The 27,677-nt window shown below is 40.2% G+C and overlaps 1 protein-coding gene across 5 annotated transcripts in view; it reads left to right on the forward strand.

Annotated features, from left to right (window-relative positions):
* Positions 1-27,677, forward strand: part of Ptprz1 (protein tyrosine phosphatase, receptor type Z1) — a 197,900-nt gene that overhangs the window by 76,771 nt on the left and 93,452 nt on the right. For all 5 annotated transcript variants that reach the window (XM_006236137.5, XM_006236138.5, XM_006236139.5 and 2 more), the window contains exon 3: positions 26,859-27,038. In XM_006236137.5, the coding sequence (XP_006236199.1) occupies positions 26,859-27,038 (180 nt within the window). The remainder of the gene's footprint in view (positions 1-26,858; positions 27,039-27,677) is intronic.

Consider the following 27,677-nt stretch of genomic DNA (forward strand, 5'->3'; position numbering starts at 1 on the left):
TAATTTTAATTTCCCATGTCTTCACCATGGTAACTCTGATTCTTTAAACCAAAATTTGTCAGAGAAGGAAAGATAGAACATACCTGGCTGGTTTCATATGTCCAGAAAGATTTTTTATTAAGTGAAATGTCCTTTAAAGAATGGGAAATATAATTCCCCTATAGGTTTTTTAATATATTTAAATAAGTTTAGAGCTACTAAGTTTTATTCCCTCTATATTTTCAGAGAGGAGAGAGAGAGAGAGAGAGAGAGAGAGAGAGAGAGAGAGAGAGAGCATAGAGAGAGATTACATGAAAGTCTCTGGGGATAGAAAGAACTAAAGGGGTGGAGGAAAGATAAGAAGAAGACAAATAGGAAGGCATGGTGGAATATGTTCATGGTACACTAGGTACATGTATAACCACACCTTTATATAATCTAGTGTAATCATGTATATGTATGTGTATATGCATGTATGATGGTTTATCCCTTTATCTCTAAATACTATGTTACTGCTTTAATCATATAGACTGTTTTGTTGATGTTGAAGGCCTCCTTGACTGAAGCAGAAGTAGGATTTCCCCTAGATGGAATACAAAGTGTGTTTCTTGTGTCCCATACACTCTAGCATCCATATTGTGGTCTCTTGTTTAGAGAGAACCCTAATTATCATAGAATATTCTGATGCATCTGTAACAGTTGGCTCAATTCACCCCCATAGGCCAAGGTCTTAGGTTTCCATGAAAAGAGAAGGAAACTTGAGCCCTAGTGAAAGGGTAGGAGTTAGATCTGAATTTAGTATCTGAGAAACTATACACAGTGAGTCTGATGGAAACCAGAACACAGAGAAAGACAGGATGGAGCCCTAGGAAGACTGCTCTGGAGAAAGAAAGCTGGCAAGAGAGGCTGAGTGCAAAGCATAGCCTAGTGTCAATAAGAACAGGTCTAGGATCATTATGTTGCTCCTAGCTGCCCTTCCAACCACCCCTCATGCAGAGACTACACCTCCTAAAATGCCTGCACATTCTGCCTTGCAAACAAAATCACCCAAGCAACTCTACTATGGGGCTTTCTCTGAAAAGACAGAAATAAGCATGGGAAGAAACTAAAATGTTCAGTGTTCCAAAGTACAGAGGTATTGTGACAGCTAATACAATTTCCATAGCCTGGTGACAACTGATGGTCTCAAGGAAGGGTCAGCACCATTGGACTTAAAACTAGACTCTTGAACCCAAGCCTACACTTTTTCCCAAGAGGATGCTCTTCAACTTTCTTATTTAGTAGAGTAAGTTCTGGTGATAAATAGAACAAGAGAGCATAACCAAGCATTGGAAGCCCCTGCAGGCAAAGACTGTGGATGCCTTTCTAGTTACTTTCTCTCAATGCTGATACCGATGAAATGTGACATCCAGGTTATATTTCCTGATGAGCACCATAAGTGTCAGTTTGGTATATGTTTGTCCATGAGGAAAACATGCTCACTTAAGATATATATATATATATATATATATATATATATATATATATATGCAGGAATTCTTTTACCCTATTGAAGTAACTGCTATTTATGTCTTCTGTTAGAGAAAATATAGCTAAAAATAAAAATCTGTCTTAACTCAGAAATTCTTTCTAAAGGGTAGTAGAGAAGACAGTGGTTTGATTACGGTGTGAGGATGAAGAATGTAGCCATCAAATATAGTCTATTCAAGAGATTGTAGGACTCTCACATTCATAATCAAGCAGCCATAACTTATTATATTCATATTTTGAAATTAAGCAATAATTAGCCCTCATGTATGAAGACTTGATAGTAATTTTGGTCATATGTAGTTCAACTAATGGTTACCTGGCAATTGCAATGATTATGTTGATAGATTGGCTTTATCCAGAGGAAACTGGGGTTCCCAAGCTCCAAGGTGTTCATTTGCTGATAGAAACCATAGGAAGTCAGGGACAAAGAAAGCCTGTGGTCTGCTTGGAGACCAGGGCCAGGAGTTCCCAAACTCCTGGACATCTAGAGGCCATTAGGCCAAGGAGAGTTAGGAATGAAGCAAGCCTACAGGCTAAAGACAAGCCCCAGGCCATTAGATGGCACGGATCTGTAGTCAAAGATTTCTGCCATGCTCCCTACATTGGTTCTTGATGAGAAAGAGAGTCCTTAGTTCTAGTCTGTTCATTGATTGTCCATTGTAGAAAATGTATACATACCCTCTCCTCAGGGTGGACCAGATATTAAATACTTTTTACAGAAAGCAATGTCCGGGAAGGGAACCTTATTGGTTAAACCCTCGAGGTCTCTAGATACCTCTTTAGCATGGAGAACTTTGTTCTGATCTATGTGACCATAGGTCACGTTCCTATGTAGGGAGTATGGTCATGTGACAGGGGCCTGGACAGAAGCCGGTGAAGTCCCTATCATCCTTTTAGAGGTTCTAGGGTTTCCAACCCACTTAACCTTACCAAGTTTCCTGGAATGGTCCACTGTCCCACAGTTAGGCTCTCGGGTATTTATAAGGACTTGGGTACATTACAAAGAGCATCCTTAGAACGTACTTACAATGATCCATTTTCTAAAATGCTCTAAGAAAGGGAGCATTCTCCTCCCTATTTTCAACAGGAGTAATTAAGCTCCATTTCATTGTTTGTCCTTATACTTTAAGTTACCTTTCCTGACTGACCTAGAGCTTCTCATCCTACATACTGCTCTCTAACTGTGTTTATCTCACTAGCAGTTTGTGGGTATTGATCCAGGTAAAGGTATTATAGTTAAGTCTGTACCTCAACAGAGAGCATCTGTCCCTATGGGGCAGTCTTCCTTACTGTATTTCTCCTTCTGAAACAGAGCCTCACCTATTGCAGGTCCCCAATACATAGTTAGTAATTACTAGTCTGTTTCCTTCATTGTCACTGGGGACACAGAATTAATTTCATCTTGTAAAAATTATGATCACTAATATCCTGATTTCAAATGACTCTCTCAGATCCTCCTTAGAACAAAAAGGATTATATATATATACATATATATATATATATATATATATGTATATATATTAGAGTGACTACTGGAGAAGCCACTATAATTCACAGAGAACTCAAAAAGAAAAGAAAAGAAAAGAAAAGAAAAGAAAAGAAAAGAAAAGAAAAGAAAAAGGGCTACATTTTGTAGACCTTTGCAACCTGGAAAAACAAACAAAAAATAAAACAAAAACCAAAACCAGTGGCACTCCTGCCTGAACTAGTGACAACAGGAAACCAACCACAGTGTGTGTTATCCTAGACAGCCTATAGCCTGCAGGTAGATGGCTTATCTAGCCTTTGCATGCATGGTTCCGACCTTTACATATTTCATGAGTGTCTCTAGAAAGTGAGATCTGCTTGCAGCATTCGATTTATAGATTCTGCATGGCTCTATGGTTCCAAAGCCCCGAGTTTGTTTTTAAAAATCAACTGCATTTGTGCCTATAACACACTTGGCTCTCTTTCTGGGGTGTTTAATTTAATCATTCGGTATTAGACTGTGAGGGAGTCAGCATCAGTATCTTATCACATCTCCAGGCTTTGCCCCCGCCTTAATGGCATTGCTGCTTCATTAACAGAGGAAATGTAAAGTGTTGAGGTCATTAGTTTGATCAGTACTCCTTGGCTGTACACCAAGAGCCAGAAACTGCAGGACATCAGGGAGGCAGCTGCAGATGGAACCAGTCAGCAGGGTGATGACAGTGATAACAGTGAGATTTTAAAAGTGTGATCTGTGCCACCATGGTAGACAGAGGCAGCACAGGGTCTGCAGTCTCTGGAATAGAATAGCCTGGGGAGTTCAGGTAAAGCGTCTGGAGAAAGGAAATTTAAATCGAGACAGGGAACAAGTTATAGTCATGCTAGCCTGGCAGAGGATTGTCCCAGGTAAAGCTAGCCACAGTGCTGGGCTGCAGGCGAGATAGGCATCTCCAGACTCCATCCCTACTGGCCTCCCTGCTTTCTGACCCAAATTAGGAACAGAATAGATGATCTTGTTGATATAGGAATTCTTTCTAAAATCCTTATTCCATTCAGGATCCTTGGTAACATAATTTTATTGTCAATGACCTAAACTTGTTGTTACTGACAGTTGTGTTTAGCAGATGCTTGGATTGATTTTATACCAGCATTTCAACTGGTAAGCTAATGGAAGGAGAGAGAGAGAGAGAGAGAGAGAGAGAGAGAGAGAGAGAGAGAGAGAGAGAGAGAGAGAGAAGAGCTCAAAAGGATGGGATAAGGAAGTCTTGCATGCTCCCATCGTGGGAGGATTTCAAGTAGACAGATCTAATGGGCATGTCACACATCTCTGCAGGGAGTTCACTGTGAGATAATAATTATTGGCTTGGCTGTATTCTAACAAAGCAGGATTAGTGGGTGTCCTTCTACTGGTTTGCCTGGTATGGAGAGTGTACTCTATAGAGTTGATCTAATTGCTCAACTTTAAATCTGGCTTTCCCCTTCATCCCTTCTAAACTCTCTGATTCCACAATCATCATAAACGCCTACTTCAAAGGGGCCAGCATGGTTAAGTGAGTCTGTATTCACAAAACACTTGGGAATGAACCTGGCATGCAGAAAGTACCTGATAAACGTAATAAAGTCACGTAAATCTACTCCTCAGGAATTGTCTTGAACCTAATTATTGAACATATATATGTCTAGGGTTCTTCAGATCCATTCAGTCGTAGCTGGAGAGATGACAGTTCAGTATGTAAGGTGTTTGTTGTACAAGAATGAAGATCTGGGTTCAAATCCCCAGCCCCGCCCCCCATCTAGAAATCAAGTGAGATATCATGCAATTGAACCCTGGTGGTAAGAGGCAGAGACACACAGATCTTGAGGGCTTGCTGGTCAGTCATGCTGACCCAAACTATAACTTCTCAGTTAGAGACTCTATCTCAAAAATTAAAATGTAGAATGACACAGACACTGGGTGCCTACTTCTTGCCTCCGTATATGCATGGGTAGGGGAGTGTACCCTTGTGTGCTCACATAAAACACACACACACACACACACACACACACACACACACACACACACACACACACAACCTTTCTTTTACCCATTACTCACAGAATGATAAAATGAGTTCCTCACCATAGCATACTACATAATGGCTATTAATGATCTAGTTCCAGCCCACCTAATGGACTGCTTCTCCAGTCCTCATAATGATTTTTCCCTGACCCTGCTGTAGCGCCAAGCCCTGTGGAAAACAAGAATCTAACTTTAGTTGTTCCTGGCTATCTTGCCTAAGTACTAGACCTCAGTAGTCTACTACTGAGAAGTTTTCCGGGCTCTGTATTGGGAAGACCCTTTGCTCTAATGTACCATCAACTCATCCTAAGCAACCCAGAGCATCCCTGCAGACACAGGGGCTAATTCTGCTTGGCGACTGAGAAGTAAATGGATGCTGGGAAGCTGATAGTTTTTGAATTCCTGTGTAAACATAAAATGGGATTGCTCCAGAGCCACCATATGTAATAGCTTTCTGCCTTGTCAGTCAGTGTGTTGTTTTAAGAAATGTGTTAAAAGCGGCCATTTCTTGAAAGTGCAGTTTTAGCTTCTTCTCTTTCTTGTCTTTTTGTTTACCTCACTTTTCTAGCTTTTCCAGACATGTATTCATTTTATTACTAAGTTGGAAGAAAGGTAATTAAATGTCTATCTCATACAATATAAATTGAATTTATTTTATTTCTCCTGACTTTAAGACAGGACAGAATGCAGAGACCCACAGGCAAACATTAGACAGAGCTTGGGAAATCTTATGGAAGAGTCGGGAGAAAGGTTGAGGGAGATTGAGGATCAAGGACACCATAGAAAGACCTACAGAGTCAACTAAACTGGGTCCACTGGGGCTCACAGAGACTAAACCACCAACCAAAGAGCATGCATGGGCTGGACCTAGTCCAGCTTACATGTACATAGCAGATGTACAGTATGGTGTTCATGTGGGTGCCCTAACAATTGGAGAATTCAGTTCACCCTGTTGCCTGCCTTAAGATCCTCTTCCACCAACAGAGATGCCTTGTTTGGCTTCAGTGGGAGAGTATTCCCTTATGACTTGATGTGCCAGGGTGGGTTGGTACCCATTGAGGGGAGGGCTTCCCCTTCCCTGAGGTAATGGAAGAGATAAGATGAGACCAAGAGGAGAAGGGGGAGGAGCTCTGATATAAAGTGAATTAATTAATTACAAAAAATAAACAAGACAGAAGGTCTTCTGCATCCTTCTAGCTCCCTGCTCTAACTGTGTAACTGTGAACTAACTCAGTGATCAATCAAGACCGAACTGTTGATCATGTATGTCCTTGCAGAGTGGGGAAAATTTCCCATGAGAATATTCACTTAGAAAAACGCCATGCTGAATATTAGTATTTTACCGATATAAATACCATTTTATATTGTAAATATACTGGGTCCAGCCAGGACTCTACCCAGGCCACTTCCAGGATCTCGGGACTTGATTTTCTTCTCTGCTGTGGTGCAGTAACCTGGCTCCAACCTCGTTTCACAATCTGGAGTCCTTACTCCTGCTCACTAAGAACCAACCTCTCACACTGATTGTCTGAGTCACTGCCAGCTCAGCCACATTCTCTACGTCATTTACCACAGAGTGGAGGTTTTTGAGAAGTCAGAAAAATTATGCAGGAACCTGCAATCCAGATATGCCTTCAGAAAAATGCTTCAGAGCCATCCCACCCTGCAGCTAATGCTTTTCTGCAAATTAATAGACAGTATTGCTGACCTACTGGGTCTCCATCTTCTCCAACACTTTTCTGTCTTTAATTATTGCAAATACAAATATCGCCAGCTTACCTAAATCCTTCTGGTACCTAGCTGGTACAAAACAAATATCGGGAGAATCTTGCTTTGTTTGTTTACCTTTAATTTTTGAGACAGATTCTTATTCTGCCTCAGGCTGGCTTTGATACTTCTGCCCTGGCCTTCCAAGTGCTAGGATTATAGACATGCACCCCATGTAAGAATTTTTATTTTTTTATTATTTGATAGTTTTCTACATGTATATGGAGTATTTTGATAATTTTACACACACACACACACACACACACACACACACACACACACACACACCACATCACATTAGTTTCTCTCATCCTCTTCAATTTCCAACAAACATTACAAGTTCTAACAAGCCCTGGCCCTTATGTTCATGTCTTGGTTTGGTTGGTTGCTTGGTGTGTGTGTGTGTGTGTGTGTGTGTGTGTGTGTGTGTGTGTGTGTGTGTGTGTGTGTGTGTCCTACAGAATTTAATTAGGATTGCTTACAGGGCAGGCGCGGGTACTTGTATTTACAGCATGGGAAACTTAACAGTGGCTACACCACTGAAGAAAATGCCTGCCTCTCCCACAGCAAGCATCCTGGTTCACTGTTCTCTGCCTCCCTCAGCCTGAAAGACTCTGTGGCCTTTGCTAGAAGAATTCATGTTTACAGAGCAGTCCCTTTATTTGCAGAAAAACCCCATCTTTAATTACTACGGTGATAAGGAAGAAAGGCAGTTTAGAAATTTCAGAGCATAGTTAGGGAGAGACTCCTAGGCCTTAGTTATGATTCAAGCCCCTCCCGACGTACATTAGTAGGTAAATTATATTAACACTTCTATTACTTCCATTCCGGTGATTGCTTGTTCGTGCCTGAGCACAGGAGAGAAGCCTTGGTTTAAAATCTAAATCCCACTGATGTGTTTTTATGCCACCGATATTTTTAAAAGTAAATTGAGTAGAAAATTGAGCTCTGGCATATGATGCAGTCCTCTAATGTATCTGCCCTGCCTTTAATCATTTATGAGTTCTCACTGCAAGATGCTGATATAGATTAGATACCATGGAGATCTAAGGAGTTATATTTATTTGATCCTAATTGATACTTGGCCTTAGATAGATAATCACATTTCTTTCCAATTTTCAGACAGCAGCTGTTGCCTAGATAAGTATTAAACTTTGCCAAATACATATATATATATATATATGTGTGTGTGTGTGTGTGTGTGTGTGTGTGTGTGTGTGTGTGTGTGTACTTTTCCCATGTTTGAAATATAAGGTGTATTGAAATCTGTATATGTTAGCATTATATATGTTCTCACTTGACAGTGATTTATTATCTTTAATCATGTTAAAATCTTGTTAAGGTTTTGAAGACAGTTACATAATAAATGTTTCTGCACAGCATGTGGGCATGCCATGTAAAAACTTGTGGGCTGTCATAGGAAAATATATTGCATGTATGGGACATGTAAAGTACAGTGTGCCTGAAGAGTTTGTTTTCTTAGCTGGAATAATTCTGAACTTCCATAGCTTGCTCCTTCTCTTCAGAGTGAAGTTCCCCCCAAAGCAATTACAATAGTAAAAAAAAATGAAGGAAAGATTAAATATAGATATTGTATAATCTAATTTCAGACATCATCAGAATTACCTGGAGGGATTACTGAAGAGGGAAGATTGCCAGACCTGGTGCCACGGTTTCTCATTCACGAAGTTGAGATAGAGGTCACAACTTTAATATCTAACAAAAGTCTTAGGTCACCTGACGCTGCTGATAGGAGAAACCTCATCTTTTCAGTGTCTAGAAACTGGATCCATCCAGCTTCTGCTGTTATAACTTGCAAAGTGAGGAAATGACCGAGTGTAGAAGAGAAAGGGTATACACTGATGTTTCTGTGCATCTGAAAGGGCTTTAGCTCTGTGGGTGAGGTGAGTGGATGTAAGAGACAATCTGATTGCTTCTGTGTAGTATTCTGTGTTATTTTTCAAGCTTTCTCTCTGTGTCAGTAAGAGATGAACACTTGGTACTGCCACTTGCTATATTTTCCCATCAGGATGGGGCCTTCTTTGTGGGGAACTTCCTGGCCTAATTGCATTAGGTAGGCATCTATCATTAGTGAGTCTGTTATGAGCTGTCCTTATGCTCATTTCCTCTGGCTGGTTTATGGCCAGTGATTTCTAAGCAAATCTCATCTTGAGAGAAGAGTGTCTCAGCTGCAGAGATAACTCAGCAGTCAGGAGGACTTACTTCTCCATTAGAAGGCCCCAGTTCCTAGCACTGATATCTGCTGGTTCACAACTCCCTGGAACTCTGGCTCTCAGGGTATCTGATGCCCTTTTCTGTCCTCTCCTGGTACCCGAACACATTCAGGCAAACACATACATAGAAATATCAACTAAAGCAAACTCTTTTAAAGATCCTTTAAAGAGAATTAGTTCTACCTCCTCCAACAGCTATCAGTAGCCTTTAGCTACTGAGCTATCCCATTGGGGTTTGTCAGCCCCTCCCCCTTTGTGCTAGACTACTGGCCACCTTGCAAAGCAAGCAGCCATGGCTACTGAGTGCCTGAGTGTAGCTTTTCCATCATGAGAGAGATGAGATACAGATGTCCCATTTGTGGGACATCACACGGGCTCTGACCCTCTGCGTTTTAGCCTCTGTGAGTCACTGTCTACTGCACCAGGAAGCTTGTCTGAGAGCTGCAGCAGTCTGTGGGTCTAGGCAAACAAATTCAGGAGGCAGTTTTCTTTAAGGGTGTCGGTCCTGGTACATCAGCCAGGCTGTGGTGGATGGCTTCGCACCTGTGAGTCTATGTGTAGCACAAATTGGACTCAGTGGGCCTTAAAGGAAAAAAAAATCTGCCAAGAAATTGGGAGGGCATGAGAGGGTGCAGGGTGGGTCTGGGAGGAGTTCAGAGGAGGAGTGGAAATGATTAGGAATAAGTTCATTATCCGCTTCAACAAATTCTCAAAGAGTGAATGTAAAATAGATATTTTTAAAGATTTAAAAATTACTTCTTTGACATAGAGATTGTGCTCCTTGATAATTTCAACATTATATTTTATGGCTGAGGGATGGGCCAGTGAAGCATTTGCTTTGTAACCATGAGGACTTGAGTGTGAAGCCTTAGAATCCATGAAAAGAGAGAGACAATCCCAGGTGCACCTGTCGTCACAGTGCTTCTACGTTGGGCTCGAACACATCATCCATCCCTGCTGGCTCCCAGGTCAGCCAGCTAGCGTGTGCAGAAGAGAAGAAGGGAAACTGTCTCAAACTAGGTAGAAAGTAAGAACCAATGTGCTCTGACTGCTACACATGTTCTACATGCCCACAGTTGCACACACACACACACACACACACACACACACAAACACACACACACACACAGATTATCTATTACTGTGGGTTTCTTTCTTCTTTTGTTTCTTTTTTAGTGTCTAAATCCCAACATAGTCTCCTATGCTGTATTTTATTAATAAGAACCTTCTAGCAGTCTGCTTTGTTACTACTGAAATTTAGTGGTGCCTTTCAAACTCTCCAAGTATTTCTTGATTTTTGTTTTATGTAGGCGCTTATTCATTCTTTCCTGCATTAGCAGCTCACAGTTGAGTAAGTCATTTCGCCATCACTTTTCAAGTCATTGCTGACAAGGACCCAAGACAAATGGTTTTACTGCTACACAAGCCAATTATACTTTCCATCACTGGCTTAAATTAAATTTTTCTCAGATTTCTGTTTCCAAGTCTTAGGGATATATTTGAAGTTTTGTACTAATTGTCCATTTAGAAAGGTAGGTTGGTTCTCATTACTTTAGCAGAGAACGTTTTAGGGTATCTTTTTTGAGGTTGTCTTTGGTCTGTTCATTTGGTTTTGGGCATATCCATATCCTACATTGTAGCCCATGCTGGTCTACAACTTACTATGCTACCCAGCTTCAAATGTATTCACTTCTTCTGCATCAGCCTCAGCTTCTCGAGTGCTGGGGTTACAGGCAAGAACCACCACACCCAGCATGACTGGCTGGTAATGGATATGAGAGCCCGAATCTGTGGCATAATGACTCTATTCATTTATTCATTCAGTTCATCTAAATTAAGCATGCCTATATGTCAGCACAAGGAAATAGCAACACAAATAAAAGAAAGAAAAATACTAAGTGTCCCTCATGGAGCTTGGATTCTAAAATCCTACAGGAGGAGAAATGACTTACAGTGACTGTCTACAGTGAGTGTCAAGGACAGTCATTTTAGATAATTATCCTCTGGAGATTTTCCAAAAGTATAGGGATTAAAGTCACTGCTCTAAGTAAATAAACAATTTCTAAGACCAAACTAGTTTGTTTTAATTGAAGAATAATTATCTATGTATTTTCAAAGTTAAAAGTTTTGTAATATTTCCCTGCCCCCAATTTAATTTGATTGAAATCGATTTGTCACTGGTTTAAGAAGATTCATTGTATATTACCAGGGAATTTGAAAAAGCCTACCATGCTGTAGCTAGTAGTGACTTACGCCATGTACAAGCTCCTCAGAAACCACTGAAGTCAAACTATTTCTCATTACTCCTTGCAGTCAGTCATATTTCCTCATTTGCCTTCTGACCTTTGTCCCTTCCATATTCTGGATGCAGAATACCAGGTTCAGAATCTCAATCCATATTCAGTGCTGGCAAGAGCTATCCATCCCTTATAAGATATGCAGTTGCCCTTGTAGCTTAATAGGTGCCTCATTTCCTCCACCCTTTAAAGCATGTTAGACTTAACTAACAGGGTAATTTTCTTAGAGGTTTACAAGAGGCAGCTTGTCATTTTGGCTAACTTATTATCATGAAGCATAGCTAAGCACAGGGGAGGATTCTACAGACATCCTGCCCTGAGTATGACAGCTCCCTTACTCACCAAGAATTCTGCACCCCACCCACCACGTATATACTCTTTGATGTTGGTCAAGTTGATAACAGAAAAAGTCTAGAAATACTTCTCACAGGAGTAGACAAACTCCCGGAGTTCAAAGCAAAAACTTCGCTCTGAACAAAGAAGTGAGGAAGAAGCCTAAAGATTACCTTCATGTTAGGGAAGAATGTCCAACTCCCTGGAGCCACCATATGCCCATGGGGAGTATTGTAACACCTTCTCATGTGCTCCCATACTCAGTGCTAACCCAAGCCGTGAGAACTTTCTCTGAATCCTAGCTTGAAGCTACAGTAGGTATGGTGAGAGTGAATACAGTTCTGAGAAGAATTTCAAAGCCACCCTCAGGAATTGCCAGTTAGGAACTATTGATTTTGTATGTTCATCCTAAGAAGGGTAGGTACATGGCGCTCTTCCCATTTCCTGAGAAGGATCAGCCAGTAAAAGAAAGGGGGAAACAATCCTGATCCTATAGCACTCCATAACTGCACAACTCCTTGTACCTAATGAGTAAAACAGGAAATGAGCTTCACTCAGTATAAATCAAGAACTGAGGAAGTTAAATTTGACAGGGAATTTTCAGATATAGAGGCGGTTTCAAATTACTTCCCCCACAAAAATATAACTCTTCCAGTTCGAAGAGAAGGAGCACGACATTGTAGTGACAGAGCTCACGTTTGTTTGACACACCGCTTGTATCAAGTGAGCAAAGTAAACACCAGCAATGTGGAGCCACAAAGACTCCCTGTGCCAAAGGGTGACAGCGAATGAGCATCCTTTGGGGGAACATTCGTAATGAAAATGCACAGCCTAGATCTTTCACCGGGAAGCACCACACAAACTCGAGCTGAAGGAGACCAGATGAAGAAGCCACAGTGTCCGGAGCTTGAGATCATGAGAGCGATGCAGGAAATGTTAGTAGTTGAAACTAAAGCAATACGACAATAAAAGTGCTCTAACCAAACTGAGTCTTGCCCTTAAGGACATTGTCAAGAGGTGTTATCCACACTTTTGTAATTACTGGAAAGGGAGAGGGCAAATACTTTTATGGCTGTGCTGTGACTGTGTGGGAAAATACACTTGCATTTAAGAAGCATAAACTAAGGTGCACCCAAACCAATGAAAGGTTACGACTAGGCTCTCAGATGGGTAAGATTTTTCTCCTCTGCTTGCACTTTTACTGTGTATTTAGATTTTTTTCGAAAGATAGGGCTCAAAAACATCTAGTAGGTAGATTCTTTTTATTTCGAGGGTAGATGAAGAAGATAAAAATGGAGCCTTTCAATATTTTACTCTTGGTGTTGGTATACTGCACTGACCAGGCATGACAATCTTAATTGATTAATAAACAAAGGAAGAGAGAGTCGAGGAGATGGCCCAGTGGGGAAAGCACTTGCCACAAAAGTGTGAAAACTTGAGTTCGGACTCTAGAACCCTGGTGCTGCACACGGTTAATCCCTGCAGTCCTATGATAGGAGGCAGAAGTAAAGAACTCCTAGAAGCTGACTGCCTACTCATCTGGTGGACAGGAGAACCCCCACCTCAGACACAGTAGAAGGTACAGACTGACACCTTAGGGTATCCTCTAGCCCCCACACACATGCCATAGCACCATGACACTGTGTTTTTGGTGGTGGTGGGAGGTGTACATACAATTTATGAAAAGAAGGGCATGAAAAACATCACTGAATTCACCAGCATGTGCTGACAGAAACAGAAGCTGGATTCCACAAGTTTTCACTATACATTACTCTATAGTTTAACTGGAAACTGATAATTCAGGTAGTTAGGCCGCGCTAGGCGTACTCACATTTTTTTCTATCAAAATTATTCCACCAGAAAGCAACACAAGAGTCTCAGACCCTAATGTGAACTTCCTTATGTCTGCCGAGGTTTCTGGGTAAAACAAGAGGAAGTGGGATGTCACAGAATATGCTTTGTGGGAGCAGCAAGATGGCTCAGCAGATAAATGAACTCTCTGTGCAAGCCAGGCAACTTAAATCTGTAACCTACAATTTGGACAGAAGGAGTGAACCACTCCTACAGAGTTGTCCCCTGACCCTGACATCCACAACACTGCATAGAAACTCATACATGTACATGCACATAAGCACACAGTAACATAAATAAATATAATTTTAAAAGAATATGCTTCAGAACCATTCAGGATTTTGTTACTTATCCCCTCAGAATGTTTATTTCTGAGGCAAAAGTCCAAGCCAAATTAAATAATTCTGGCATTGCATTATTGTGTTGGTTTGTAACTGTGTTTCTTCTTAAGGCACGTGCTGAAGTTTTCAATTATGACACACTGGGGCACACAGGATACAATTCCGTGTTACAATAAACTGAGCTCTCTTCAGTCCCTGGGAACTGTGGGGAGGGTTGTGTATTTTGGTGACCGTACACCCTTATGAACTGTGTCTCTTTGTATGTTTTTGTTTTCTAAAGATGCAGCTTTGATTTTTGCCTGCTTCAAGTAGCACTTCGACCAGGTAAAACTATATGTGCTAACTGCACAGTGGCTGAAACAGCAGTAGGTGCTATGCAAGCTTGTTCCGCTCTTCACAGGACTAAAGAGACTCCTGTTCTGAATAAGCTCAGATTCTATTATGGAAGAAAGATGAAAACACACGAGTGAAGAAGAAACTTGCCCTATGATGACTGTTGTGAGTCTGGACACAGCCGAGTAAGACAGCAGCTCTAGGACAACGACGTCACCTAAGATAGGAAAAACTGAGTCAGGGCATGCTCGTGTGCACATGTGCGTGCGCATGCACAGTAAAGAAGCAAAGGTGCCTAGACAAGGAAAATGTGTGATCTTATTTTCCTGCCTGGAAATGATAAAAATGGAGTTGGGGGGAGTCTGTAACTAAGCAAGTAGCAGCCCTCTGCCAGTCTAAAAAATATAGGATAAGAAAGCTAACGACAGTTAAATATAGTACTTGTTTCCCAGATACCCAGCAAGGTTCTAAATGTGTACTCTGTGGAGATCGTATCCTAAAAATAACTCACAAAATACAGTTTTGATTTGGAAGATTGTAAGAGCCAAATGGTTCTTTATAAGATGTGATGGGTTATGGTTGAACTGGATTTTAAAATCAGAGGACTTTTCCATGTTCTGTTTTGGAGTTCTTTCAAGTCAATGGAATCAGTAAATTCTCTGAAAATGAACATTATTTGGAAAGACAGTCAACTTCTTCAGACTGCAGAAGGGTCCGGTTCTTGGTCAGATGACTTATGTGGAGGATAGCAGTGTCTTCCAGGAGTTGGCATGGTAGTACACTGATTGCTACTTTAGGCTCTCAACTGCCACAGGAGAAGCAATTTGGTTAGCTGTATTTTGGGATCTGACTAATATAATTTATATGTTTTTGTTTTGAGAAGGGAAGAAGAGTGACTTATGTAGAGTTTTACTGGTCTGACCATTATGAACACCTATTGATAGTGTGGCCATAACTGCTTGGTACATGAAAGCATAGGTTCACTGGCCATTCAAACTTTCAAAGATCTGGCTTAGTCTGTGGCCAGCCTACCTACCCCCACCTCTACCCCTCCTCTCTCCTTCATTTATACTATCAGAGATGATCCTAAGCTTTGCCTGGGATTTCTGTGACTTCCCACACTTCACTTCTCAGTACTTGCTTCACTTCCCTTGCCCTGACCATTTGACAACATTTATGTGCAATTATGCAGAGGCAAGGAACCTACTCTTGAACTACATGCAAAACTCTGCTTAGTTCTATTCTACTGAATAGAGGAGTAAGACATTTTAACCAGGATGTTAAAAACGTAGATGCAAATTAAAACACACTTAAGTCCATGCAAGTGTATCTCTTGACAGTGACTTTTAGGTCTTGTATCTCATCTTAGCATGGCATTTCCTGATGTCTCTCCGAACAGCCATGGTCTCTCTTTTGTGTGGATGCTGTACTCTCTACCCGAATAGCATCAACCCAGAATTCTTTCCTCATCTCCAGTTGGATATTTGTCTCTCTTAAGACTTATGCCAAATGTCTTGTTTTGCAGGAAGTCCTATTTGTCATCTGTCCAGTGTGTGCTATGTACTATTAGTGTTGCTACAATACTGTGTACACATTTCTCCTGTGCTGACAATGAGGAACTGTAACCGCTTGTGTTTGCCTACTCAAGCAGTGAATTCCTTGATAGCACACATTCTGTTCATCTTTGAAACTTTTTGTATTGAGCCTCATACACTAGCTCAGACTAACCACTCCATAAGTACTAAGGGAATGAGTAAACACCACTCCATTCCACAAGTACTAAGTGAATGAGTAAGCACCACTCCACAACTACTAAGTGAATGAGTAAGCATCACTCCACAAGTACTGAGTGAATGAGTAAGCACCACTCCATAAGTACTAAGTGAATGAGTAAGCACCACTCCACAACTACTAAGTGAATGAGTAAGCATCACTCCACAAGTACTGAGTGAATGAGTAAGCATCACTCCACAAGTACTGAGTGAATGAGTAAGCACCACTCCATAAGTACTAAGTGAATGAGTAAGCACCACTCCATAAGTACTAAGTGAATGAGTAAGCACCACTACATAATTACTAAGTGCATGAGTAAGCATCACTCCATAAGTACTTAATGAATGAGTAAGCACATGAACAATAAAAACTGCCTTCCAGAGCCTGGCAACTGGACAGGATCAGAAAGTAATCCAACAGACTTCTAAACCGTGAATTTGACTGCCACCACGATAGATTCACAGATTATTTTCTGGCCTTCACATGTGGTCAGTAAACTGCCTCTAGGAGATCCGGTACAGGAGACTGTTTTCTGACTAATATTTAGCAAATGGATAAGCCGGCTGCTCTATATGAGAGTTAAAGAAAGCATTGACATTTTAAGCAGCATGCTCTTTAAACGGTGGTGCAGTGGTGCGAAAAAGAGGTCCTGTCACGAACAGAAGGATGATAGAAGGGCCATGTCTCAGATTTCAAACTTGAATCTTTTGACCAGCATACCAGACTTAAAGATCACAGATACAGCCATGCCTTGTGTGAATAAACCTGTGGATAATAAACATGGAAAACAGGCATGATGGTGGTGTCGTGTCAGAGACTTATGCTCTTATTTTCTATCTGGCTAGTTTTTTTGCTTTAAGTACCTGGCTGATCAGTTACAGAAGGAAGAGGAAAGTTGGTGACCACAACAAGAAAGTTTTCAATGTCTATAAGTCATCATCTTCATCATCATCATCATCATCAGATCGCTGCCACCACCTGTTCTCAAATTGGAATAATTTCTAAAGCTGTGTCTTGTGTATTCGCTTATTTCATTGGTATAAACAAGGCTGCAGCATCAAATATTCCTGTTTCTCTCAATCATTCCTCACATAGATTGCTTGCCTTTCATTGAGAGAAATTAGTTAACCACAACTGGACTGGGGGAAAAATCGCTACAATGAATCAGCTCTCACTGCCTTCAATCTAAACCCTGAATATAAAAATACAATGGACACACGTTGATAATATAGGTATATAGAGAAGCTATAACATTAATCAAAATTATTAATCTCTGAGCCTCAATTTCCTTTGAGAAAGGGTGGCTTCTCATAGAGAAACAAGAGCTCCACGGAATTCCGTAAGCTTGTTAAATTTCCTCTGTGATTTCTTTTCCATCTCTGATTTACTGTTTCATACCAGACTAAAGCAATGAACTCATTTCAATATTTGGATTCAGAAGTATCAATGTCTCCTTTTAAATTTAGAAGGAAGAGTTGCAGGGAAAGCCTCGGTTGCAATTGTTCAATAGCTTTTTGAACGTTTACTTTTTTTCTTCCTGGAACAGATTAGAGACCACAGTAAGGGAGCTTATCGGTTTCTTTTCTTTGACTTCCATAACATACACAACAAAAAGCAGCTCAGGGGAGAAGGGTTGGTACTGCCTTACAGTTCCAGACATACAGTCCTTTTTGGCAGGGAAAACATGGCAACAGGCAGGGAAGGAACGGTTGCAGGAGCCAGAATCCGGCTGAAAACAATGCGCCCTCACACAGGAAGCAGAGAGAGAAAACCGGAAATGGGGCCAGACTATAAACCTTGCACTCCACCCCCAAGTGACGCACTCCTTCCAGCAGCGTTCTACCTAACAGTTTCCTAAAGGTTTCAAAGAGCAATAGCGGCTGGAGAGCAAGCGTTCAGATACGGTAGCTTATGGAGACATTTCAAGTTCAAACCAGGACACGGCCTTCAACACAAGTGCCAGAACCTCCCAGAACCTCCCGTTCTCCAGACCTTTACCTTCTCACCACCCCGTTGTGCTGATCACTGCCTAGTCCTGCAAACACATGCCCTCCGATTATCGATCAACACTGTTGATCTCACTCCGAAACTTAAAGCTTAAGAAAGCGAAGACACACACCGATGAGGACTAGCTCTCTGTTTATAGTTGTCTCTGTCTTGGAGGACCAGCTATCACACTGTTCTTCACCACAAGCTGCTGAAAACCCTATGCGTTCCACTACGATTAGCTCTGTGAATTTAAGTCTATGGTTGTGAATTGTTTTACTCCAGGAACAATAAGCTTTGAGTTAGGGAATAGCATCTAAAGATCATTCTTAAGTCGTGACGCCTTGGGCTTTGTGATCTGTGTGTAACACCTAGTTTAGGATAGTCATTCTGTGATGTTCTTAAAACCATTTTTACTTAGATTTGCAATTCCCTTGCAGGTCACTAAATTTTAAGTTCTTTTGGATCTAACTTTTCTCCTCAAGTTTTCTGTGTCACTAGACTCAGAGGTCCTATCATTGATCCTCTGCTCATTTACCAAATGTAACAAAAATGCTTCAGACACATCTATGATTTTAGCCTACTGTGTTGATGGTTCACAGTCTCTATCGGTAGCTCAGACCTCACAGTGGCTTCAGGAGCCATATTTCTAATTGTCTAGTGAACATCTACAGGCTTCTCAGTGACGAGAGGTCAGATTCAAACCTTCTCTGCCTACGCCTATCCCTCCCCGCGACGGGTAGTATGCGGGTATTATGCACCCATGTTTGTAACTTTTAAGGTAGTATTTTCTCTTCTTCCCCTCTTTACTTCTCAGTGAATGAATCTTTTCTAATAGTTCCAGAGCCTTGTGAATGACTTTCTGTTTTGATTCTCAGTTCTGTTTCAGGGTTTGGGTTCTTACTATTTCTTACCATCACTAAATGGTTTTTAAAATAAGAAGTTTTTTTTTCTTACTAATGTAATGGAATAATTTTAACCAGCAATCAGAAGTATAAGTCTTGAATCCATCAGGAGATCCAGGCTATTGAGACTGTGGAAAACAGTGCACTAGTGGTAGCTTAAGACCATAGATCTTATTTGATCTGTTTAGCAATGTCATTATACTTGCCAAAATTATCAGGGTCTGCTAGCTCATAGCTAGAGTGATGCCATTTTTACTACCTCAATATCCTCACATTCATTTATGCTGTATTTTCCTCCAATAGTCTGTTATAAATTTAGAGTTATTGCATTGCAAAACAATATTTTTAATCACTAAGTCTTGAAAGGATTCTATTGGAGAAATTTTCTGAATTGAAAAAATGTATATGATTTTAAAGAGGAAACTTGGGGAAAGTTTCTAGTGTGTGCATGCATGCTGAATTTCAGCTAATGATTTCCTTACATTTCATAGTGGCACTAGGACATTGGTTTAGAACTGCCCTAAGTACATAGGTAAACATCACTGCTGACACAGAAGCCCCTATCAATTAGAAATTTCAACCAGCCTCACAAAGATTTTTCTACTGGGTTGATAGAAGGATCTGTCACAAGAGATAACGAAGGCAAATACAGCCCTGAGGAAGTAGGCTTTCATACTGAGCTAGCTTGCAGCTGATCTGTGTTCTCGCTCCAGAAGCCTCTCTGGTCAGAACCATACCAGAATGTCTCTGTAGATTCTTATTTTGCAATGGGGTGTTCTCTCAGACATCTTATATGTGATGGTACTTATTAGAATGATATATATTTCTTGATGATTTTTAGGCTGCAGATTCTTTTAACAGATCCCTTTGCTCCAGGGCTCAGGGCTACATCTGAGGAAAACAAATAAACAAAAAGGCTTCTTACATAAATCATCCTTCCATTTGGCTGGGGTTCTAAATTCTTTCTTATATTTTCATAGAAACTGATTTATTTCATTTGTATGTCAGAATAATTTAAAATGTGAATCTGAGTCACTGTACTGTCAACCTCTTTATACTATTTAAATTACTTTAAAAAGTTGGTTGTTTGTCCACTCATACAATAGTGGTCTGAGTGTTATGGGATTAACCAACCACTTTCTGTTTGGAATTATGGACCACTCCATGAGGTGGAAGTCATACAAGGCACCATTATCAGGGACAAGAATCAATGGTTAGAGAGGTCACAGGCCTTAGGAAAGAACCTACTCTCATTGTTCTGCTAAACGGACATAGCATCCAAACAATTCTTAATGACTTACTGTCATACCTGTAGACCAGTCCATCTCTCAACCTCCACCAGAGAGGCTGCTTTTTACAGAGAGTAATTAACATAGAGACTCACAGCTGGTCAGCATGCAGGAAATAAGGGCCTGAATTGTGTTCAGTCCTAAATGGGATGTCTATACCATAGCCCCCTCCTCAGGTTCAGGGATCTTCTGGAAGAGGGGCTGCAAGGATTGTGGGACCCAGAGGAACGACAAAGAAACAGTCATTGCCGATAGGAACTCAGAGCAATTGTCTCTACATGCACAAGACCTATGTAAGCTTAAGACAGACAAAATCTCAGTATGGAGGGCCAAACGAAGAGGCCATGAAGTCCCACCCCTGCCAAAGGCACAATTAACATTTGAGAGTTTCTGGGAGAGAAAGAATCAGGTTTTCTCATGTAAATGGAATCAGAAGGAATTCATTTCTGCTGATTACAAAGTTAGCTATATTTAAGAACCATACAATGAACTTAATTTTAAATTTTACGTGGTAAGCATAGTTTTTCTCTTTTGAGGAAGAATAATGAGCATACCATTGGAAATATTAGTCAGTCTTAAATACCTGTGCTCAATTTTTAAAAAGAGACAAATGCTATAGTGAATAATGATTTTTCATGGGAGAGGTGCATTTATTTGGATAAAATATTTTATTTATTGTATTTGATATCCAAACTACAAAAGAATAAAGTCATACTCTGTTGGAACTATAAACAGTTATAAAATGCCTTCACCACTAGTCTTTTCATAGGATCCTTGAACATTCCAGAAATAATTTTCCAAACCAATGAAAGACATTAATATAAATAACATAATTCATCTTCCATTCTCACCCCAACTATTCAATCCCTTTGGAAATGTGCCCCACTTCCTCCCACAGCAATGCTACTTTTTAATAAGATTACCCCTTTGATCATGAGACTGCTTCTGATGGAACCTAAAACCAAGAGGCTGTTGGTTATGGGTAGGGTCATGCAAGTTGATTACTAAAGGCTGAAATGTTACTAGAAAAAAAAACACTCAACTTTGTGTTCTTTCTCTTAAAAATAATCAAATCAAGTCAAAACAAAACAAAAACAAACAACAAAACACAATTGAATAGAATTTGTGTTGCCTAAGTACTCGGGTGTGGGACCTGCCCCAGAACATTTCAGCCTTTAACGATCAGTTTGTTTTAAAATTCAAAACTTACTAATAGCAATTTGAGGGAGGGAGGGAAGGAGGGAGGAAAGGGAGAGAGAGAGAGAGAGAGAGAGAGAGAGAGAGAGAGTTTTGTCAGATTCATATCAATTTTCAACCAATATTCTGATCATTTTGTGAATTATTTGATGTTTCAAGGCAAGAATAATAAGACACTGGGAGCAGGAAAGTGAGGGAAAGAGAGAGAGTGTGTGTCTCTAAGCTGTTATGCATTTGCATATGAATGTTATTGTACTCATTCCCACTTCGTTTTGTATTTACTTTTCCCACTTCATATTTTTTAATGCTAGTGACTAATGAAGTAATAGAGTTCATGAAGAACATTTTATAAAATGCACTCCTCTCTAGAACAGCAACTGGTCAATCTATGTAGCAAATTAACATTGGGAGTAGGTAACGACATAGCACTGGAGTGGTCTTCATTTGGCAAATAGTTGTTTAATCCTTATATGTCAGAGGCTAAGAAAAGTGATAAATAAGAGACAGATGTATGGCCATCCAGATAAGTCCAGGATATTATAAAATGTAGTTCACATGCTAGTAGGAAATGCCTGTGAAAATAGCCATCGATTTTGCAGCCTTTTCCTTTCCGTTTGCCTTACTGATTGGCAACCATAATCTCTAATAAGAAAGCTTGCCCTTGCCCTAGATCCATTGGTCCACAGCTGTCTTCTCCATTAGCCTCTACGGAATGTGTGAGGAGACACTGTACACACACACACACACACACACACACACACACACACACAAATCATGTCCCTGCTCATGGCTTGTCTGAGCTGTGCCTAACTTTCTCTGCCACCCAAATTTGCTCAGGCTTATCACTCAGAGGAGCATAGTGTGGGTTCCCTCTGTCATGACCCTATCTATCCATCAATGACAGCACCAGTACACGTTCACCATGCTTGGTCACTTTCATTCGTCATGGACATTCTTTCAGACGTATGCAGGCATGTTTACCACTCTCCCCACGCATCCTCTTCTGGAATGTAACAAACAAGGAAACAACCTTGAACTCCCGTGTGTCCCCTACAGAGTTTGGAATTGCTTTTCCTTTCCACTTGGAAGAAAAGGTACACAGAAATACTCTGATGCGCAAAGACTGTTTCACAAAATCTTAATTTGCTTTTTCTGTCTGCTAGATTTGATTTGGCAATAGTGTATACAGGAAGCCGACACGTTAACTGTAAACTTACCATCTGTTTAATGCCCCCAGTAGACGAGCACAAGGAATCTATGGGTTGATTCAGGTCTGTCAATGAATGAGTGAAAGATGTGATAAAGGAATAGTTTGCCTACATCACTTAGAGCTCCCATTCAGTCTTCTGCAAAGCTTACTACAGGTAAATCTTGAAAGATCTTCTGAAACTTGTCCAAATGCAACTCGGATAGATTTGTTCTCATTAATGATTCTATCCACTTGCTTTTTCAGATGCACAATCCTAGGCTTTAACCACTACAGCGAATAAAGTCTCCAATTGCTCTAATGATAATTTTGAGAACTTATATAATGATACTTAAGTATAAGGGTAGATTAATCTGTCAGTGTTAAAGACAGATGAAATATATCTAATGCTTGTTACATTTGTAGTATGTACCTGTGTGTGTTCGTGTGTCCGTGTGTATCTGTGTGCCCACTCGTGCACATGTGTGTACACTTTAACATTTATGGGCTAACTTCTCTTGATTTTTGTACTCCTGGTCATTTAAATGACTTACCCTGTAGAGTCTTCAGTTGATAGGTTTTTCTGGGCTTTGTTTTTTTTTTTATTCTTTTTTTTTTGTCTGCTAAAAATAAAATCTTTAACCTTATCCTGCCCTCGTTTCTTTTGTGTCCCCATCATAAATATTAGGGAGTCAATTAGATCCTGTGCTGCTCCAGAAATCCTAGTGCAAGGGTAATAGACTGACTCACACTCTGCCACACATTTGAAACACAATCCAGCTGATCAGGCCTGTTGTGCTATAACAAGAAAACATAGAATTCACGCCTTCATATTTTCTCCCAGTGTCATTCAGCAGAATTTCAGTAGAAGCTACTCCACTCTCATATAGCAATGGCAAGCGTTATAGTTGATTTTAGGAATTTCCCTGTAACTGACTTTTTGTTTTCTTTAATTTTACTGTTTTGAGTTCTAGTCCCATGAGTTCAAATACATAAAACTCCCACCATAACTTGTAAGGTTCTATGAATGTTCATTGAAGACCCACCCTGTACTATTTGTTATAGATATGAGGGTGTGGAAACAACAAAGAAATAAACATTTTGCATTAGAAGAAGAAAAATAAAGGAAAGGCACTGGGCATGACCAAAAGCAGAAAAGCATTTTGCAAGACTGCTAGGAAAAAGTGTTCCTGGGTAGTTGTAGTTGAGCAGAAACCCAACTGAACCCAGAAAGTAAGGTACCTGGGCCTTGCAAATATCTGGGCAAGCAGTCCAGGAGATGAGAGTAAGCTCTGAGAACAGAATGGAAGCGATCGTTGCTATAGCACAGTCCCCAAGAGTAGTCAGTGATAAAGAAAAGTCAAGATGATGCCTAGGCAAAGATCTTGTATTCTGAGTGAGATAGACAGGCATGGGGAGGATTTAAGGGAAAAAGTGACCCGAGCACTGGTGTGTGTTTTTTAAAGATTTACTACTGAGCCAGGCATGGTGGTACAATCTTTTAATTCTAGCACTTGGGAGGCAGAGACAAGCAGACCTCTTGAGTTCAAGGTCAGCTTGGTTTACAAAGTAAATTCTAGGACTGTCCCAGTGGCAGGGTATCTGTCACCCAAAAGAAACCAACAATATCAAAAGATTTACTACTGGGTTTTATTGGTTTTCTCTGATGTCAGAGAAAGTTATTACATAGGTAGAAGTTAAAATACAGATTTGTTCGTGATTTCTGTATGCCAGGAGTTGTGAAGAGTGCCCACTCTGTTGGGCTGTCTGCTCAGGGATTCACAAGTGTAGCAACAGGGTGTCTTATCTGAAGCTTGGCTGCCTCTTGGTTAGAATAATTCACTTCTGAGAGGCAAGATGGCGGTGCCTGGTTTCGTTAGCTTGCTTGCTCTGGTTGGGAGTGTGCACCCTCAGCTCCTAGCCCTGGCTCCTAGTTCCTAGGCCTGTGACCTCTTACAATCTGGTTGCCCAACTTTTCAAAGCTCATGAGATTAAAATGCACAATTGCAGAGGAGTTTTCTGTATCAAAGCCAAGCAGTGACTTTCTATTGCCTTTGCCATAGAATGTGAATTAGCAAAAGAGTGACTGCCCTCTATTAACACACCACTTATATGAGACAGGTAAAAAATACACTGAAAATTTGGAGGGTCCTTTCACAATTGCACTTGCTACAGGGAGAACAGAGTTGTAGAGGGACCAAACTGTAGATGGGTGGAAAGGCACTAGAAATCTCTGAACTACTGTGGAGATTTATGTAGATGAATTTCCTAGAGATTGTGTTCAAACACAGATCTGACTTCATGAAGCTATTGATAACTGGCCCACCAAAGGCCTCTTTCAGGAGATTTTTTTGTCGAGCATAAAGTATAGAAAGGATGACTGTGGCTTGAGCTAGTATAGCCATGGTAGATATGAAAGACATTCCAACTAGAAATATATTTTGAAGGCAGATCCAACATGACTAACCGAAGTGTAAAACTGAGACCTACCAGTGATTCGTAAGTTCAGAGAATGGCAAAAGTGCATTAGGAATTTGTTTCAGAGCAGAAATTAAGAGTTCCATTTTGGATGATGGGTATGGCGACACATGGCTTTAATTCTGGCGCTCAGGAGACAAGAGGCAGGTCGATGGGTGACAGTTCAGGACCAGCCTGGACATAAGGAGTTCCAGGACAACCAAAGGTTTATAGAGAGACCCTGTCTCAAAAAGTAAATCTATCTTGTATATATTAAGATCTAAGATCCAAGTCAGAGTGAAGGTGAAATGGACCAGAGTCATCCAACTTCTTTGTCACATGCGGTGTTGGCTGAGACCTAAAACAGTATGCTTTGTAAACTGTGACCATGTGATTCTTCTAACGAGAGTTTATTGTGCTAATATTTTAAAGTGTGAGCCACGAAAAGGATTTATTGATTCATGCTTCTACGCTTCTTTTACACTGACATTTATAAAATAAGCAGCATTTTCTTGTCTCCATGCCCAAGCATCTTAGAAATGAAATCAAACTATCATTACTGAAATCAATAAAACTCTTCCTAGAAGTCAAAATATGTGTCACTGTACATATCCAAAACACACTGTGTTCAACTCCTCCTGAGAAGTATGGCCAGCATTAAGAGTATGTTTTCAGCACCTATTGATTTCGATGGACGCCTCACTGTGAGGTATTAATCTGCTTTCCCCAGGACTTCAGAGGCAGCATCGTGGTGTGACTAATGATTCTTTCTTTACAGGGATGTTTTGCAAATTAGCTTCGACACACTGCTAAGAGGTGGTCTTTCAATCCAGCTGACATTGATGTTAGCCTGCACCACCTTTCACATCTCCAGGAGACTGTGGTGTAGCCTGGGGTTGCACCACAAATGTTTGCTTGGGATTCCCCCAGATTTTAGTAATATGAACTCAGCTTCACTCACACTCCTTTTGAGAAAGAAAAGCTGTTAAAATTTTGTCTACTGAAACTACGCTGCCATTTTTCTTTCCTTATGGTAACTGGAGAAAAGTTGAGAAAAGTTTAAGCCTTGGACTTACAATAAATATTACAGACATTTGAATGAGACGTTAAATAAATGTCCATTCTTAGCTTTGATGCGGTGAAAGTGGGAGATGATGTGTGTCTCCAGGTGGGAGTGAGGAAGGGGCAGTGAAGGCTTCTTATTGGTTCAGAGGGCCGTTCATTTTGTGAAAGAAGTGAAACAAACCCTATCAGAAGTCTTGATAGGGTGTTTTGATTTAACATGGTTACGTAATATGACCTGGTTGCATTACCACATAGTACAGAGATTTTTGATGATTATTTTTTCATAAATAAAACTTGAACAGATGGAAATTGAGCCAAGTCATTTGGTGGCAGCAGTGACAAAGGGTCTGAAAAGGGCCATCTCATGTGAGTTGCTAAAGATTTCAGCATCAACTCTGAGTGCCTGGCCTTTCAGTCTGCAACTGAGCATGGCTGCCTACCTTACATACACCTTGGCTTTATGAAGATTTGGATAAGGTGACAAATGGAACAACTATTGATGAACCCTGAATTTGACAGGTATATGAGTGGGCCTATGGTTTACAATATTTGGAATTTTAGGAAATTCTAAGTAAACACGTCTTTTGGTGCAAGCCCAGCCTACATCATACTCTCCTTGTGACATGGGAGATGATGAGTTATTTAAAACCCACCGTCTAATTGAGGCATAATTATTGTATAACTTATTTTAAAGATATGCCACTTCTACCATTCTGATCTATTCTTTTATAATATATTATTTGATAATGTCACACTTCAGGTTTTACATGGCAATTCAAGAAACTAATTCTCTTCTTTCTTTTCCCTAGGAGCACTAAATCAAAAAAATTGGGGAAAGAAATATCCAATATGTAATAGCCCAAAGCAGTCTCCTATTAATATTGATGAAGATCTTACACAAGTAAATGTGAATCTTAAGAAACTGAAATTTCAGGGTTGGGAAAAACCATCCTTGGAAAACACGTTTATTCACAACACTGGGAAAACAGGTAACCTCCTTGTCTTTTGCTTTTGACATGCTTTTTCATACTGAGAATATTTTTTAAATAAGATTCATTCCCTTTTACTAACATGCTAGGAACTGAACAGAGGCTGATAGTAATAGGCCAAATAGAACAGAATCAGCACTTGGAGAGTTTGTACAGAAAAAAAAGTAACAAAAACATGATGCAGTGTTTTCTCCTCGTGCAATGAAAGTGGTCTTGCCATTTGATAATGTAAAAAAAAGGTAATAAAATTAGAGGTAATGAAATGTTTCCACTTGGTGCATAGTCAGACACTTGGTCAGTATTTCCATATCTTGGGCGTTAAGTTTGGTCTTAGATGTTCAGCCTCAGGCCATAGTCAATATTTGACCATGACAAGATAATCAACTATAACTTAATTTAAGAAAACCAAGTAATAGCCTTTTATTTGAGAAATTTAAAATTATAAATTAAGGAGGTACTTCTGTAAGTATCTTTTATGGGAGCATCTCTTTCATGTAAAATGTAAAATTTCTGAAAATTTAAGGAAATTCTGGTGAACAGTATATATAGACACGATAATTTTCAAAATATGACATGTTTCCCTTTTAGATATTTTGTTTTGACATGAAACAGTTTGTCAGGGAAATTGTATAAACATAA

The sequence above is a fragment of the Rattus norvegicus genome, chromosome 4, assembly GCF_036323735.1.
Source record: "Rattus norvegicus strain BN/NHsdMcwi chromosome 4, GRCr8, whole genome shotgun sequence".
Taxonomy (NCBI): domain Eukaryota; kingdom Metazoa; phylum Chordata; class Mammalia; order Rodentia; family Muridae; genus Rattus; species Rattus norvegicus.